This window comes from Rana temporaria, chromosome 5 (assembly GCF_905171775.1).
Source record: "Rana temporaria chromosome 5, aRanTem1.1, whole genome shotgun sequence".
NCBI lineage: Eukaryota > Metazoa > Chordata > Amphibia > Anura > Ranidae > Rana > Rana temporaria.
This window is the reverse complement of record NC_053493.1, coordinates 386,716,973-386,733,948: the sequence shown is the minus strand read 5'-3', so window position 1 is coordinate 386,733,948 and position 16,976 is coordinate 386,716,973. Positions and strand designations below refer to the sequence as shown.

Here is a 16,976-nt window from a genome sequence, read left to right as displayed (position 1 = left end):
TCTTGCGTAAGACGTCCGGGAATACAAAAGTACGCTACGCACGTCGCCGTTTGAAAAAATTACGTCACTTTGCGCAAAGCACGGCGGGAAATTCAAAAGTAAGCATGCGCAGTAGGTCCGGCGCGGGAGAGCGCCTAATTTAAATGGCACACGCCCCTTTGAATTACGCGGGCTTACGCCGGAGGCCGCCGGCGTAGGTTTTCATTGCAAGTGCTTTGTGAATCAGGCACTTGCGATGAAAACTTGCGGAGGTGTAATGTATCTACGATACGTTACGCCGCCGCACTTCTACGTGAATCTGGCCCATAGACTTTAGGTTTTCTATAATGATGTACAGCTAAATTCACATACCTGGTTTCCCCTTTCCTCCTGGAAATCCAGCTAAGCCTGTATGTCCTTTGTCCCCTAAAACAAACATCAAAGACATTTTCTATTGTATTATATGTGCAGAAATCAAACCAATAATCATTGTACAATTTTTATCCTGACATACATACTTTTCAAATGAAAATTCTCCCAATAACATATTTTAAATCTAAATAAATAATAAAAAAAAGTAATAATCTGAACAATGAAAGTCTAGAGAAATGGTTCTCAACCACGTGGCCGTGGCCTGCTTCCCGGTCTTGTCCTTCTCCCTCCCGGACCTCCAGCCAGCTGTAGATCACCTAAACTCCCACTGTGCCCCTCAATCTTCTACAGTGTCCCCGGAGTCCCTGAGAGCCGTCAGCCCCTACAATGCCCTCCAATCTCCAACAGCGCCACCTAGCCCCCTGCTTTGCCCCCTAGCTTGCTGAAGAGTCTCAAGCCCCTATAGTGCCCCCAACAGAGTCCCACAGTACCCAGCAACTTCCTGCAGGGCTCTAAAGTCTCCCACAGTGCTCCCAATCTTCATCAGTTTCCCATAGTGCACCCCAACTTCCTAAAGTGCTCTCCAGTCTCGCTGCAAAGCTCCCAGCCTACTAAATAAATAATAAAAAAACATAATAATCTGAACAATGAAAGTCTAGAGAAATGGTTCTCAACCACCGGGCTGTGGCCTGCTGCCTGGTCTTGTCCTTCTCCCTCCCGGGCCTCCAGCCAGCTGTAGATCACCTAAACTCTCACAGTGCCCCTCAATCTCCCACAGTGTCCCCGGGCTCCCTGAGAGCCCTCAGCCCCTATAATGCCCTCCAATCTCCAACAGCGCCACCCAGTCCCCTGTTGTGCCCCCTAGCTTGCTGCACAGTTTCCAGCCCCTATAGTGCCCCCAATCTCCAACAGAGTCCCACAGTGCCCACCAACTTCCTGCAGTGCTCTACAGTCTCCCACAGTGCTCCCAACCTTCATCACTGTGCCACAGTGCCCCCCAACTTCCTGAAGTGCTCTTCAGTCTCACACAGTGCCACTGCAAAGCCCCCAGCCTACGGAGAAAAAAAATCAGCCTCCTCCAAAGACACCAGCTCCCTTCAGGTAACCCCTTACCCTACAACATAGCTCCCAACTGTCCCTGTGAAAGTGGTTAATGGTAACTACTATATACAGAGTGGGGCAGATTTAGGTACCTGCGCGCCTAGTTATGGCGGCGCAGCGTATTGTATTTACGCTACGCCGACGCAACTTACAGGAGCAAGTGCAGTATTCACAAAGCACTTGCTCCGTAAGTTGCGGCGGCGTAGCGTAAATGGGGCCGGCGTAAGCCGGCGTAATTCAAATGTGGAAGGGGGGCGTGTTTTATGCCAATGTGTGATGACCTGACGTGATTGACGTGTTTTACGAACGGCGCCGTCCGTGTACATATCCCAGTGTGCATTGCTCTCAAGTATGCCGCAACGCCGTATTGGTTTCGACGTGAACGTAAATTACGTCCAGCCCTATTTACGAACGACTTAGGCAAACAACGTAAAAAATTTAAATTTAAAAGCGGGAACGACGTCCATACTTAACATTGGCTGCGCCTCCTAATAGCAGGAGCAACGTTACGCCGAAAACGACTTACGCAAACGAAGTAAAAAACTAACGCCGGGCGCACGTACGTTTGTGAATCGGCGTAACTAGGTAATTTGCATAATCTACGCCGAAAACGACGGGAGCGCCACCTAGCGGCCAGCGTGAGAATGCACCCTAAGATACGACGGCGTAAGAGACTTCTTCCAGTCGTATCTTAGGCTAATGTCGGCGTATCTTGCTTTCTGAATACAGAAAGAAGATACGCCGGCGCAGATTTGAATTTACGCGCCGTATCTATAGATACGCCGGCGTAAATTCTCTCTGAATCTAGCCCAATGTCAATAACATAATAAAACGTGCAATAATGATTTCTGCCCAGAAGAGGGCAGTGTGGCCCTTCTAAGTGACAACCGACATCAAGGACACAGTATAATAATCTTGTGTACGTTTTAAAGAGAAAAGGTTTCTGAAGCATTTTAGATTCACACTTTCACTCAGACACATTTTTTTTTCTGTTTAACCACTTGCTTACTGGGCACATATACCCCCTTCCTGCCCAGGCGAAATTTCAGCTTTCGGCACTGCGTCGCTTTAACTGACAATTGCGCGGTCGTGCGACCCTGTACCAAAACGAATCTTGCGTCCTTTTTTCCCCCACAAATAGAGCTTTCTTTTGATGGTATTTGATCACCTCTGCAGTTTTTATTTTTTGCACTATAAACAAACCAACAGTTTTTTTTTCCTCAGTTTAGGCCGATATTTATTCTTCTACATATTTTTGGTAAAAAAAAAAACGCAATAAGCGTATAGTGATTGGCTTGTGCAAAAGTTATAGCGCCTACAAAATAGAGGACAGAATTATAAAAAATATATATATATTTTTTTACTAGTAACAGCAGCCATTCTGCGATTTTTATTGTGACTGCGACATTATATCGGACACTTTTGACACATTTTTGGGAGCATTCACATTTATACAGCGAACAGTGCTGTAAATATGCACTGATTACTGTATAAATGTGACTGGCAGGGAAGGGGTTAACACTAGGGGGCGATCAAGGGGTTAAATGTGTTCCCTGCTAGTGATTTTAACTGTGGGGGGAGGGGACTGACTGGGGGAGGTGACCGATGCTGTGTCCCTATGTACAAGGGACACAGCATCGGTCTCCTCTCCCTGACAGGATGTGGATCTGTGTGTTTACACACACAGATCCAAGTCCTTGTCTGTGTAACGTCCGATCGCGGGTACCCGGCGGATATCGAGGGCGCCAGGCACGTGCATCGGCACCGCAGTGATGCACCATGCGCGCCCCCCAGTGTCCGGAGGAGCCGAGGACATCAATAGACGTCCTCCCGGCATTGTAGAGCCACCTTGTGGCCGTCAATGTACAATGTTGGGGCTCCAAGTGGTTAAACAAAAAAAATAGTAATATTAAAAAGGTAGTAGCCTATATCAACCAATCAAAACATTTGTTTTGCATTTCTTACTTCGGAAAACTGAAATTTACAAATGTAGCAATTTAGAAATGAGATGTAAGGTTTAACACTGGGGAACGCTTTTTGAAAAATAAAAAAGTAATATAGTAATATATAAAATATAGAAAATTGGCACTATAATCTATGATTAGCACTAAATACAGTGGAACCTTGGATTACAAGCATAATCTGTTCCAGGAGAATGCTCGTAATCCAAAGCACTCACATATCAAAGTGAGTTTCCCCATAGAAGTCAATGGAAACGAAAATAATTTGTTCCACGTTGACTTCTATGACATGCAATACCGCATGTGGCCAGAGGTGGGGGTGCCCCGGAGATACTCGGGACAGCTCGACTGAACTTGGAAACCCTCAAAAAGGCTCGGGAAAGGAGTATTTCCGAGTAACGGCTTTGATAGGCTCCGATCAGCTTCGGCACCCACGCACCACAGGCCAAATGCGGTACTACACACCGCTGTGGCTTGAATCCTGCTACATAGTTAGTCAGGTTGAAAAAAGACACAAGTCCATCCAGTTCAACCACAAAAAATAAAAAAACAAAATAAAAAACACAGTAAAATCCCATACACCCAACTCCATACCCACAGTTGATCCAGAGGAAGGCAAAAAACCCCAGCAGAGCATGATCCAATTTGCTACAGCAGGGAAAAAATGCTAGTTTTGTGAGACAATCGAGTCAGGATTTTAAAAAATAAATAAAATGATTGTATGGATTAATCACGTTACTCGCAATCCGAGGTTTCATTGTAGTCTAAATTTCCATGGAACACATTTGTTCAGAATCTTCCTGAGACTTGCTGTCTAGATCAGAGTTTCTCAACCTCTTTTCAGTCAAGGCATCCTTAAAAAATGTACAATCCAAAGGCCCCCCCATTCTAATGTATAAAAAAACGACATAATGCAGCAACATTCACACCTACAGGACCCACCAACATCAGAGGTAATTTATTCTTCCAAAGAAAATACACCTTTCCACCCTGGTACTGACTAGTATTCAGGCCCGTCGCTACAAGGCAGGCAAACCAAGCAATTGCTTGGGGCCCTGAGCTGGCCTGGGGCCCCAAGCAGGGCCCTTACCATGCTTCCTACAGCTGCCTGAGCGCTCTATAGAGAGCCTGCAGCACTGCTGCCTCAAGTTGTCACTTCCCTTTCTCTGTAGCGTGGCCGAGCTCCTTTTCCTTCCTACTGTCCGTCCGGACTCTGGCCGGGTACCGCGCGTTACAGCGGTACTGGAGATTCAGTTTCCTGTTCCTGGCCAGACTGACAGGAAGTGCACACTGAGTGCTAACTTCCTGTTAGTCCAGCCGGGAACAGGAAACTGAATCTCCTGCCGTGCGGTACGGACCCGGTAGGGATGGGGGAGTAAAAAGAACATAGGGAGGGGGAGGGTAAAAAAAACATTGGGGGGGGGGAGTAAAAAGAACGTGTGGGGGGGTTGGGGGGCCTCCATGTCCATTTTGCTTGGGGCCCCCAAATTCCTTCAAATGGCTCTGCTAGTATTCCAGAGTTTCTCTCCTCTCTCACTCAACTAATGTGACTTCAGTGCTGACAACGAGAGACCAACAAGGATGCTGTGCAGGCACCTTACATCCTCCTTATCAACCAACCACATCATTGGTTGTGTTAGGATGCATGATGGCTAGAAGGTTGTAATGAAGGTCTTCTCTCCTCCAGGCTGGAAAGCATCAGATAAAAAAACGTCTCCCCTAAAAACCAAGGACGTCATATGACGGGCTGCGGTATGGAAGTGGTTAACAAACATTGTTGCAGATTCCTACCCTTTGTTATTCTGAAGAAATCCCTGTGTGTTTCTCTGTGCCCATGTGGGAAAGTGAGTCTAATGGGAGGGGTTTCATAATAATCAATCAGCTGCTGCACCTGCAGGGCACTAATGAGGAAAGCTGCTGGGCCTGCATTTCTTTAGATGTGATTTCCTATTGAAAGTATCTCACCAAAAATGACATTTTTGTTGCAGGGGATGCCCAAAATCTGACTTGTATCTTGGGCCAATCACACAAGCAGGAAATTATGTTGCTGTACGCATTAATAATATTCAATTACAATATGAAAAGTGTCGCAATTGTATACACTATATTATTTTTTTCTTTACTGGATATTTTTTTTCCCCACGAAATTGATCCCCACGGATTTACGCTTTAATCTACCTGCCGGCTTGTATACAAATTTTGGGCAATTTTTAGGCATTTTGTCAAGGCGCCCCAAGTTGAAAAAGGCTGGTCTAGGAACTTGAAATGGATTTTATCTGTTCTGGAAGAATTCTTAAGAGAATGTAAATAAAAACACAAAAACATATAAAAATATACTGAAAATGTAAACTTTAAAAACTTGTGAATATGCCCCAATAAATATAGGATAGAATAGTGTAATGTCACAGAATAAATACTAGATGGCATTAACTGCACACCAGGTCCACGTCCAGGTTGTCAATCTGGGGCTAGATTCAAGTATCCCGCCATAAGTTTGTGCGGGCGTATCGTATGTTATTTACGCTACGCCGCCGCAACTTACACGGGCAAGTGCAGTATTCACAAAGCCCTTGCTCCGTAAGTTGCGGCGGCGTAGCGTAAATGGGGCCGGCGTAAGTGCGTCTAATTCAAATGAGTACGAGGGGGCGTGTTTTATGTAAATGAGTGGTGACCCGACGTGATTGACGTTTTCCCGAACGGCGCATGCGCCGTCCATGGAATTTCCCAATGTGCATTGCTCCAAAGTACGCCGCAAGGACGTCATTGGTTTCGACGTGAACGTAAATTACGTCCAGCCCTATTCGCGAACGACTTACGCAAACAACGTAAAAAATTCAAAATTTGACGCGGGAACGAGGTCCATACTTAACATTGCGTACGCCTCATAATAGCAAGAGCAACCTTACGCCGAAAAAGCCCAACGTAAACAACGTAAAAAAATAGCGCCGGGCGTACGTAAATTTGTGAATCGGCGTATCTAGGTCATTTGCATATTCTACGCTGAAAATGACGGAAGCGCCACCTAGCGGCCAGCGTAATTATGCACCCTAAGATACGACAGTGTAAGAGACTTACGCCAGTCGGATCTTAAGCTAATGTCAGCGTATCTTGCTTTCTGAATACAGAAAGGCCGTATTTTTCACTTCTCATTTATGGTTCTTAGCCAGTTTAACCGCTTCAGCCCTGGAAGGTTTTACCCCCTTCCTGACCAGATCACTTTTTACAATTTGGCACTGCGTCGCTTTAACTGACAATTGTGCGGTCGTGCGACGCTGTACCCAAACAAATCTTGCGTCCTTTTTTTCCCCCCACAAATAGAGCTTTCTTTTGGTGGTATTTTATCACCTCTGCAGTTTTTTTGCACTATAAACAAACCGACAGTTTAAAAAAAACAAAAAAAAAACATATTTTAAACTTTAAAAAAAATAAATAAATGATTCTCATTTTAGACCAATATGTATTTTTCTACATATTTTTGGTAAAAAAAATCACAATAAGCGTATATTGATTGGTTTGCGCAAAATTTATAGGGCCAGATTCACAGCGGACTTACGTACGCCGTCGTAAGTCCGAATGTGAGCCGTCGTATCTATGCGCCCGATTCCTAGAATCAGTTACGCATTGATTTGGCCAAGATACCAGCGGCGTAAGTCTCCTACGCCGTCGTATCTTGGGTGCAATATTTACGCTGGCCGCAAGGGGCGCTTCTGTAGATTTAAATTAGGTAGATACGCCGATTCACGAACGTACTTGCGGCCGCTACGTCATTTACGTAAGGCTTACGTCCTGTGTAAAGTTACCCCTGCTATATGAGGCGTAGGTAATGCAAAGTATGGACGTCGGCAAGCGTATCTTTTTACGTCGTTTACGTAAGTCGTACGTGAATGGGGCTGTGCGTAGGTTACGATCACGTCACAGGCAATGGGCCTGGTGTATCTTATGGAGTAAATTCGACGTGATACTGAGCATGCGTTCGTTAGGCGCGTTATTTACGCATTGATTTACATACAACACGCCCACCTCTTCCACATTTGAATTACGCGGGCTTACGCCGGCCCATTTACGCTACGCCTCCGCAACTTACGGAGCAAATGCTTTGTGAATACTGCACTTGCCCGTCCAAGTTGCGGAGGCGTAGCATAAATAGGATACGCTACGCCCGCACAAAGTTACGCGCTCGTACGTGAATCTGGCCCATAGTGTCTGCAAACTGTGGGAAGGATTTTTGGCATTTTTATATATTTTTTTTTTACTAGTAATATCGGTGAACTGCGATTTTTAGCGGTACTGCGACATTGCGACGGACAGATCAGAGACTTTTGACACTTTTTTGGGACCATTGGCATTCATGCAGCCATCGAAATTTGGAATAAACTGTTAGCGCAAACACTGGTACTACCCAACACTTAAAAAGCAGGCAATGTATATGTCTACAGTCAGTTTTATAGTCCATATAGTGGTACAAAATGACCAGTCCTAAAAAGAAAGGAGATCAGAAGATGATTGGCGGCAGCTGTCCTCAGAGAAAAGCCAACTCTGTTAGGGGAAGACAAAGAGACAAATGCATTGATTACTGTGTAAAGGAAGGACTGGCAGGGAATAAGTTAACACTAGCGGGCAATCAGGGGGTTAAATATGTGTCCCCCCCCAGTGTGTTCTAACTGTGTGGGGATAACAGACATCATAGGCGTGCGCACAGGGTGTGCCAGGTGTGCCTAGGCACACCCTAATCATCCTGTGCAGCACAGATTCCCCCTACTGCCCTCCCCTCCCACCACGCTCCCGACTTCCCTCCTCTCCTCTACCGTCGGCTGTTGCTGCGGAGATGTTTTAAGATGAGTGGGGAAGGGGCCAGTAAATATGTAATTTACTGGCCCCTTCCCTTTCTGAATGAACATTGTGAATAATCGGTAATGTGTGTTTGAGCTTTGGGGTGCACACCCTAATGCAATAGGCTGCACACACCTATGACAGACATACAAACTTACTTCCATGCAGCAGCATTGGTCTGATGCTGCAGCTGTCCCCAGCTGGCTCTAAGCTGGAGAATTGCAGTCATGTGATCGCTCAGCTCTCAGTCTTCTCAGACCAGAGAACATTGACTGTCAGTCACCGCTCTCTGCTCTGCCCCTCTCGCACTCACTGGAGAGCCAGGCAGAAGAGGGGGCAAGCACAGATGGCTTTGGCTCTCAGCTAAGCGCTGAGAACTGAAGCCATTTGTCTGTGAGGCAGCTGGGTGGATCCTGACTATATTGCCGGGATCCTTCCAGAGCCTGTGGCGGCTCTTCCACGTCAGCCAAACATGCTTTAGCCCAGGGATCCTCAAACTACGGCCCTCCAGCTGTTGTAGAACTACACATCCCATTAGACATTGTAACACATTGACATTCACAGACATGACTAGGCATGATGGGAATTGTAGTTCCTGAACAACTGGAGGGCCGTAGTTTGAAGACCCCTGCAGTTTAGCCCACTGTCAGCTGATTCTGGGTCACAGGAGAGCAAAAGCACATGCACTTCTGTAACCCACAAGAGAAGTATGGCCAAAAAAGCGGGCGGCTAGGGGGCGCGCGTGCCCGCCACATCGCTCGGGACCCAGTGCGTGTGCCCGGCGTCCGCAATGTTCGTGTAAACACACAGATCCATGTCCTGTCAGAGGTGAGGAGGAACCGATGTGTGTTCCCAGTAGAGAAGAACACAGATCGGTCTCCTCCCCTTGTGAGTCCCCGCCCCCTACAGTTAGAATCACTCCCTAGGGAACATATTTAACCCCTTGATCGCCCCCTAGTGTTAACCCCTGCCAGTCACATTTACACAGTAATCAGTGCAGTTTTATAGCACTAATCGATGTATAAATGTGAATGGTCCCAAAAACATGTCAAAAGTGTCCAATTTGTCCGTCGCAATGTCACGATCACAATAAAAATCGCAGACCGCCGCCATTACTAGTAAAAAATATAAAAATGCCATAAATCTATCCTTTATTTTGTAGATGCTATAACTTTTGCGCAAACCAATCAATAAATGCTTACTCTGATTTTTTTTTACCAAAAATATGTAGAAGAATACGTATCGGTCTAAACTGAGGAAATTTTTTTTTTTTTTAATTGTGATATTTATTAAATCAAAAAGTAAAAAATATTGTGTTTTTTTTTTCAAAATTGTCGATATTCTTTTGTTTATAGCGCAAAAAACAAAAACTGCAGAGGTGATCAAATACCACCAAACGAAAGCTCTATTTGTGGGGAAAAAAACATAAAGATTTCATTTGGGTACAGTGTTGCATGACTGCGCAATTGTCATTCAAAGTGCGACAGCGCTGAAAACTAAAAATTGGTCTGGGCAGGAAGGGGGTGAAAATGCCCGGTAATGAAGCGGTTAAAGAAAATATCTAACATTTTCTCCTATGTGTGTAAAAGTGGCAAATCCTAGAGAGATAATATATAAACTGCAAATAATACTAACATTATCATTCCAAGGAACGATTTAACATAAAAACAGAAATCTCACGGATGCAACCATAAGAAATAGTCATTCATAGAAATATTACTTTGACTTTTTATCACATAAAAAAAGAAGAAGAGAAAAAAAAATGTCCTACCTTTTCCTCCAATAGGGCCAATTTTTCCTATCAGCCCTTGGCCACCCAAGTACCCAATTTCTCCTTTAGCACCTGAAATATAAAACATGTTAACAAAACAAAAAATAAATAAAATGCAAATCACTTAAAGGGGTGGTTCCCCCTAAAACAAATTTCTAACAATACATTCGTAAGACTGCTTACACTGCGGGTAGGCTGGCTTTTGTTTTGTTTTTTTAGTACATACCTCGATAACGCCGTTTCGTCCCTTGGCGGTGGGCGTTCCTAGTTGATTGACGTTCCTCCGACGGGCACATACGTGACGTCACGACTTTCCGAAAGAAGCCGAACGTCGCTGCGCAGGCGCCGTATAGAGCCGACTCTATACGGCGCCTGCGCAATGACGTTCGGCTTCTGTCGGAAAGTCGTGACGCGCAGTATGCGCCCGTCGGAGGAACGTCAATCAACTAGGAACGCCCACCACCAAGGGACGAAACGGCGTTATCGAGGTATGTACTAAAAAAACAAAACAAAAGCCAGCCTACCCGCAGTGTAAGCAGTCTTACGAATGTATTGTTAGAAATTTGTTTTAGGGGGAACCACCGCTTTAAACACACCAATCATTTTGAATGTTTTATTTAGCTATTTTGCACAATGTCAGGCATGTTACATTGCAGGGAAATCCATTTTTTTTAATGGGCTGTCCTTTTTGCAATAAACAAGCTCATGTACCTTTTTTGAGCACTGTGCATTTTTTAACTGAGGTCAAAAATTCCCCAGTTCCTTTCTCTGCACTGGACAGTGAATGAATGGGGAAGCACTCTGTGCTAAGTGGCTTCCTGTTCATTCACAAACTGAAGCATAGTAAACCGTTTACTATGCTACAGCTATGAACAAACACAGCGAGTGATCGGTACCGTATCACAGCATTGTTAAACCCTTGATCCCCAGGAGGCACCAGCTCAGCAGGGTAATAATAACCAAACAATGTAAAAGCCAATAGAGCCACACACACAATAACCTTTATGGAAACAAACACTTACTTAGATGTGAGTGACAAGAGAGGAAAATATTTACTGTCTTTTTTGGAGCTTTCATTTTAGAGACACACTAAGTTAAAAAGAGACAGTTGGGCTATGCAAGGAGTACCACCTGCGCTAACCAGGGGAATCAATGGGCCAGATCCACATAGAAATAGTTTGGCGCAGCGTATCAGAGATACGCTACGCCACCGTACCTTACCTGGCGTTCTTTCGAATCCTCAAAGATTTTGCGCTGTAAGTTACGGCGGCGTAGTGTATTTCTGGTGGCGGAATTCAAATCGGCGGTTAGGGGGCGTGTTTCATTTAAATGTAGCGCGTCCCCGCGCCGAATGAACTGCGCATGCTCCGTTTCTAAATTTCCCGCCGTGCATTGCGCTAAATGACGTTGCAACGACATCATTTTTTTTAACGTCCGTGAATTACGTCCATTTCGATCCACGGACGACTTACGCAAAAAAAAAAAATTCAAATTTCGACGCGGGAACGACGGCCATACTTAACATGGCAAGTCTAACTATACGTCGGAAATAGCTTATTTGCATACCATAAGTGGAAAACGACGTGAACGCCACCCAGCGGACGCCAAAGTATTGCATCTTAGATCCGAAGGCGTACAAGGACGTACACCTGTCAGATCTAACCCAGATGCCGTCGTATCTTGGTTTTGTCATGGTCTTACCTCTCTCCTGTCTCCTTCGTTTGACATGTGCTGGCGGCCATCTTGGTTTCTGGGACTCTTGTAGCCTCCCACCCTGCGGCTCCTCCTTCCCACTGGGAGGAGCTGGATGCCTGGCTCACATATATAGGAGCTCTGTGGCTTCAGTTCCTTGCTTGGTCCTCCTGTGTTCACATGCTTCTAAGACTGCTGCTGCTTCTGGTTCCGATCCTGGCTTCGTCTGACTTCTCTGCTGGTTCCTGATCCTGGCTTCGTCTGACTACCCTGCTGGTTCCTGATCCTGGCTTCGTCCGACTACCCTTCTGGTTCCTGACCTCTGGCTTCGCAAGACTCTGTTTAACCATCCGTTTGGACTTTTGCTTTACAGCTTGATTTTCAATAAAGCCTTCTTATTTTCACTTATCTCTTGTTGTACGTCTGGTTCATGGTTCCGTGACATTAGGACCAAGCCATGAATTCTGACGGTACAGGGCCATTCTCGCTACCCACGCTGGTTGCCAGACTTGATCAGCAGGATTACCTGTTGGGTCAGTTCGCCGTGGCGTTGCAAACCCTGCTTGAACGCACGGCTCATTTCGCTCCCGTTGCCGATGGGTCGGTTGTCGCTCCTGGGCCCGCTCCTACTGCCGCTCCGGTTGTTGCGCCAGAGTCTACCCCGACACCTGATGTTGCGCCTGCGGTGTTTCGGGGTATGACCGGTTCTGCCCCCCTTCCACAGCGATTTGGGGGAGAGCCAACTCAGTGCCGAGGTTTCCTTAACCAAGTGGGCATTTATTTCGAGTTGCTGCCACATGCCTTTCCCACTGAGAGATCAAAGGTGGGCTTCTTGATCTCGCTGCTCTCGGACAAGGCCTTGGCCTGGGCCAGTCCTTTATGGGAGAACAACAATCCGGTGGTTGCCGAGTTTTCCGGTTTTGTTGCTTCTCTTCGGAAGGTATTCGATGTGCCGGCTCGCGCCGCCTCTGCTGCGAAGCTCCTTATGTCCGTCAGACAGGGTTCACGATCCGTAGCCGAATACGCCATTGAGTTTCGTACCCTGGCAGCAGAGGTGGGCTGGAATAATGAGGCTCTGGTCGCTGCTTTCTCTCATGGTCTCTCGGATGCCTTGAAGGATGAGGTTGCAGCTAAGGACCTACCAGTGGAGCTCGAGGCTCTTATTTCTTTCCTGATTTTGATTGACACCAGACTCAGGGAGAGACCTTCCTTTAAGGAGAGCCTGCGGAGGCCTCCTAACAGTTTGGCGCCTACGTTTGCTGTCCCACCCGTGCCTCCCTCTCCTCCCACGCCTCCTGGGGTTGACTTGTCTGGGGGTGAACCCATGCAGCTGGGGTTTGCTCGCCTGTCCGAGGGGGAGAGGGTACTCCGGAGACGCGAGGGCCGATGCACGTACTGTGGTCTCGGTGGGCATTTTCGGTTGGCATGTCCGAACCGTCCGGGAAACGCTCGCACCTGAGATCCTGTCGGGGGCAGATCTTGGGTGGAGTCTCCTCGTCCCCGGTTTCCCGTGTTGATAAACCACTGATCACTGTTGTCCTCTCCTGGGTCGGGGGCTCGGTGACGACCCAGGCGTTGGTGGACTCTGGTGCTGGTGGTTTTTTCATTGATAGTGAGTTCGCTGCCGCCAATTCCATTCCTCTGCAGGCTCGAGGTTCCCCGCTGGCTCTAGAGGCGATAGACGGCAGACCCCTCCAGCCGTCACACGTGACTCATGAGACCCTTCCAGTGGGGATAGCCATTGGTGTCGTTCACAGAGAGTCAGTCTGCTTCCAGGTTATTTCGTCTCCACACTACTCGGTGGTCTTGGGGTACCCCTGGCTCCAGAAGCATAATCCGACTTTTGACTGGAGATCGGCCGAGATCCTCTCATGGTCACCACAGTGTGGGGCTAGTTGCATCCATGGGCCTGTCAAGTTGCTGTGTACTTCCTCGGACTCTCTGTTGCCTCCTGAATACGAGGAGTACCGGGATGTATTCGATAAGGTGCGCGCAGTTGCCCTACCTCCGCACCGCCCATACGATTGTGCCATAGAGTTACAACCTGGTGCCGTTCCTCCTCGCGGCAGGGTCTATCCTCTGTCGGTTGCGGAGAATGAGGCCATGGAGGAGTACGTGATGGAGGCGCTGTCCCGTGGTCACATTCGCAAATCCTCGTCCCCGGCAGGGGCTGGATTTTTCTTTGTGAAAAAGAAGGGCGGTGAGTTGAGGCCTTGCATCGATTACAGGGGCCTTAATCGCATCACGATCAAGAACGCTTACCCGATACCCTTGATTTCCGAGCTGTTCGATCGCCTTAAGGGGGCCACGGTCTTTACCAAACTCGACTTGAGGGCGGCATATAACCTGGTAAGGATCAAGGCGGGCGATGAGTGGAAGACCGCGTTTAACACCAGGACCGGTCATTATGAATCCTTGGTTATGCCCTTTGGGTTGTGCAATGCGCCTGCAGTCTTTCAGGAATTCATCAACGATGTTTTCCGTGACCTGTTGCAGCAGTGTGTGGTGGTCTATTTGGATGACATCTTGGTATACTCTGAATCCATGGAGGCCCACATTCTGGATGTCAAGCGAGTGTTGCAACGGTTACGAGAGAACAAGCTGTTCGGTAAGCTTGAGAAATGCGAATTTCACCGATCCCAGGTAACCTTCTTAGGTTACATCATTTCCGCTGAGGGGTTCTCCATGGACCCTGAGAAGGTTTCGGCTGTCTTACAGTGGCCTCAGCCCAGTGGTCTTCGTTCCTTGCAGCGCTTTTTGGGCTTCGCCAATTATTATCGGAAGTTCATCAGGGACTTCTCCATGCTGGCCAAGCCTCTCACGGATCTGACCAGGAAGGGCAGTAATTCCCAGGTCTGGCCGCTCGAGGCCATCCGGGCTTTTGAGGCCCTAAAATCCGCCTTTGTGTCGGGCCCGATTCTGTCTCATCCCAACCCTGGGTTGCCCTTTGTCCTCGAGGTGGACGCATCTGAGACGGGAGTAGGCGCCCTTCTGTCTCAGCGTAGAACACCAGAGGGCCCGCTGCTTCCTTGTGGGTTTTACTCCCGGAAACTGTCACCCGCGGAGTGCAACTATCAGATTGGTGACAGGGAGTTATTGGCCATAGTGCAGGCTCTCAAGGAGTGGAGGCACTTGCTCGAGGGCTCCGTGGTTCCGGTTCTCATCCTGACGGACCACAAGAATCTGACCTACCTTTCTGAGGCCAAGAGATTGACACCACGTCAGGCCAGATGGGCTCTGTTCTTGTCACGTTTTAATTACGTGGTCTCCTACCTACCCGGTTCCAAGAACATCAGGGCGGATGCCTTATCACGGCAGTACTCCAAGCTGTCCAGGGAGGAATCTATACCGACTTCGGTCATACCTCCGAATCAGATCCTGGCCGCCATTCGCACCAGCCTGACCTCTCCCCTTGGTGAGCAGATTTTGGCGGCTCAATCTGGTGCTCCCTCTGGGAGACCCAACGGCAGATGTTTTGTGCCTGAGGAGTTGCGCACTCGGTTGTTGCGAACCTACCATAACTCCAAGACCGCGGGGCATCCTGGTAAGAATCAGCTGTCCTGGGCTGTTTCACGTCTGTTCTGGTGGCCTTCCCTACGTTCCGATATCGCCGCATATGTAGCGGCATGCTCCGTTTGTGCCCAGAGTAAGTCCCCTCGGCACCTTCCGTTGGGCCTGCTGCAACCCATAGCCACCGGGGAGCGCCCATGGTCACACCTGGGGATGGATTTCATTGTGGATCTCCCTGCATCCCGAGGCCATACGGTCATTCTCATGATTGTGGATCGGTTTTCCAAAATGTGCCACTGTGTTCCTCTCAAGAAGTTACCCTCTGCACAAGAATTGGCCACGATTTTTGCCTGGGAGGTCTTCCGGTTGCACGGTTTGCCCAAGGAGATAGTGTCGGATCGGGGGAGTCAGTTTGTGTCCAGGTTCTGGCGCGCCTTTTGCTCCCAGTTGGGGATTCATCTCTCCTTCTCCTCGGCCTACCACCCTCAGTCCAATGGGGCCGCAGAACGATCCAATCAGGCCTTGGAGCAATTCCTTCGTTGCTATGTCTCCGATCACCAGGACAATTGGGTTGACCTCCTGCCTTGGGCTGAGTTTGCCAGGAACACGGCGGTGAACTCTTCCTCTGGGACGTCTCCCTTCATGGCCAATTATGGGTTCCAACCTGCCGTGTTACCGGAGGCATTCTCTCCCCAGGATATTCCGGCTGTGGAGGATCACCTTTCCGTCCTACGCGCCTCTTGGGTACAGATCCAGAAGTCCCTTGAGGTCTCTGCGCAGCGCCAGAAACTCCAGGCTGATCGCAGACGAGCGCCTGCTCCTTCCTACCAGGTCGGAGACCGTGTATGGTTGTCCACTCGCAACCTCAACCTTCGAGTGCCCACTCCCAAGCTGGCTCCTCGCTTTGTTGGTCCCTTCCGAGTGCTTCGCAGGGTAAACCCGGTAGCCTATGCCCTTGCGCTTCCTCCTGGCATGCGGATCTCCAACGTGTTTCATGTCTCCCTGTTGAAGCCACTGGTGTGCAATCGCTTCACTTCCTCGGTTCCTCGGCCTCGTCCGGTCCAAGTGGGCAATCATGAGGAGTATGAGGTGAGCAATATCCTGGACTCACGCCTGGTCCGCGGTCGGGTACAGTTTTTGGTCCACTGGCGTGGTTACGGTCCAGAGGAGCGTTCCTGGGTTCCCTCCGCAGATGTCCATGCTCCTGCCTTGCTCCGAGCCTTCCACGCACGTTTCCCTCAGAAACCGTTTTTTGCACCGCGGAGGAGGGGCCCTTGAGGGGGAGGTACTGTCATGGTCTTACCTCTCTCCTGTCTCCTTCGTTTGACATGTGCTGGCGGCCATCTTGGTTTCTGGGACTCTTGTAGCCTCCCACCCTGCGGCTCCTCCTTCCCACTGGGAGGAGCTGGATGCCTGGCTCACATATATAGGAGCTCTGTGGCTTCAGTTCCTTGCTTGGTCCTCCTGTGTTCACATGCTTCTAAGACTGCTGCTGCTTCTGGTTCCGATCCTGGCTTCGTCTGACTTCTCTGCTGGTTCCTGATCCTGGCTTCGTCTGACTACCCTGCTGGTTCCTGATCCTGGCTTCGTCCGACTACCCTTCTGGTTCCTGACCTCTGGCTTCGCAAGACTCTGTTTAACCATCCGTTTGGACTTTTGCTTTACAGCTTGATTTTCAATAAAGCCTTCTTATTTTCACTTATCTCTTGTTGTACGTCTGGTTCATGGTTCCGTGACAGGTTTGAGGATTAAAAATAAAG

At 48.4% G+C, this 16,976-nt stretch overlaps 1 protein-coding gene across 1 annotated transcript in view; it reads right to left on the bottom strand.

The window, feature by feature from the left end:
- COLEC10 (collectin subfamily member 10) overlaps positions 1-16,976 on the bottom strand; it is a 91,858-nt gene that overhangs the window by 8,446 nt on the left and 66,436 nt on the right. The window contains exons 4-5 of the mRNA XM_040354890.1: positions 10,015-10,086; positions 352-405 (exon numbers count right to left, since the gene is read on the bottom strand). Of these exons, the coding sequence (XP_040210824.1) occupies positions 352-405; positions 10,015-10,086 (126 nt within the window). The remainder of the gene's footprint in view (positions 1-351; positions 406-10,014; positions 10,087-16,976) is intronic.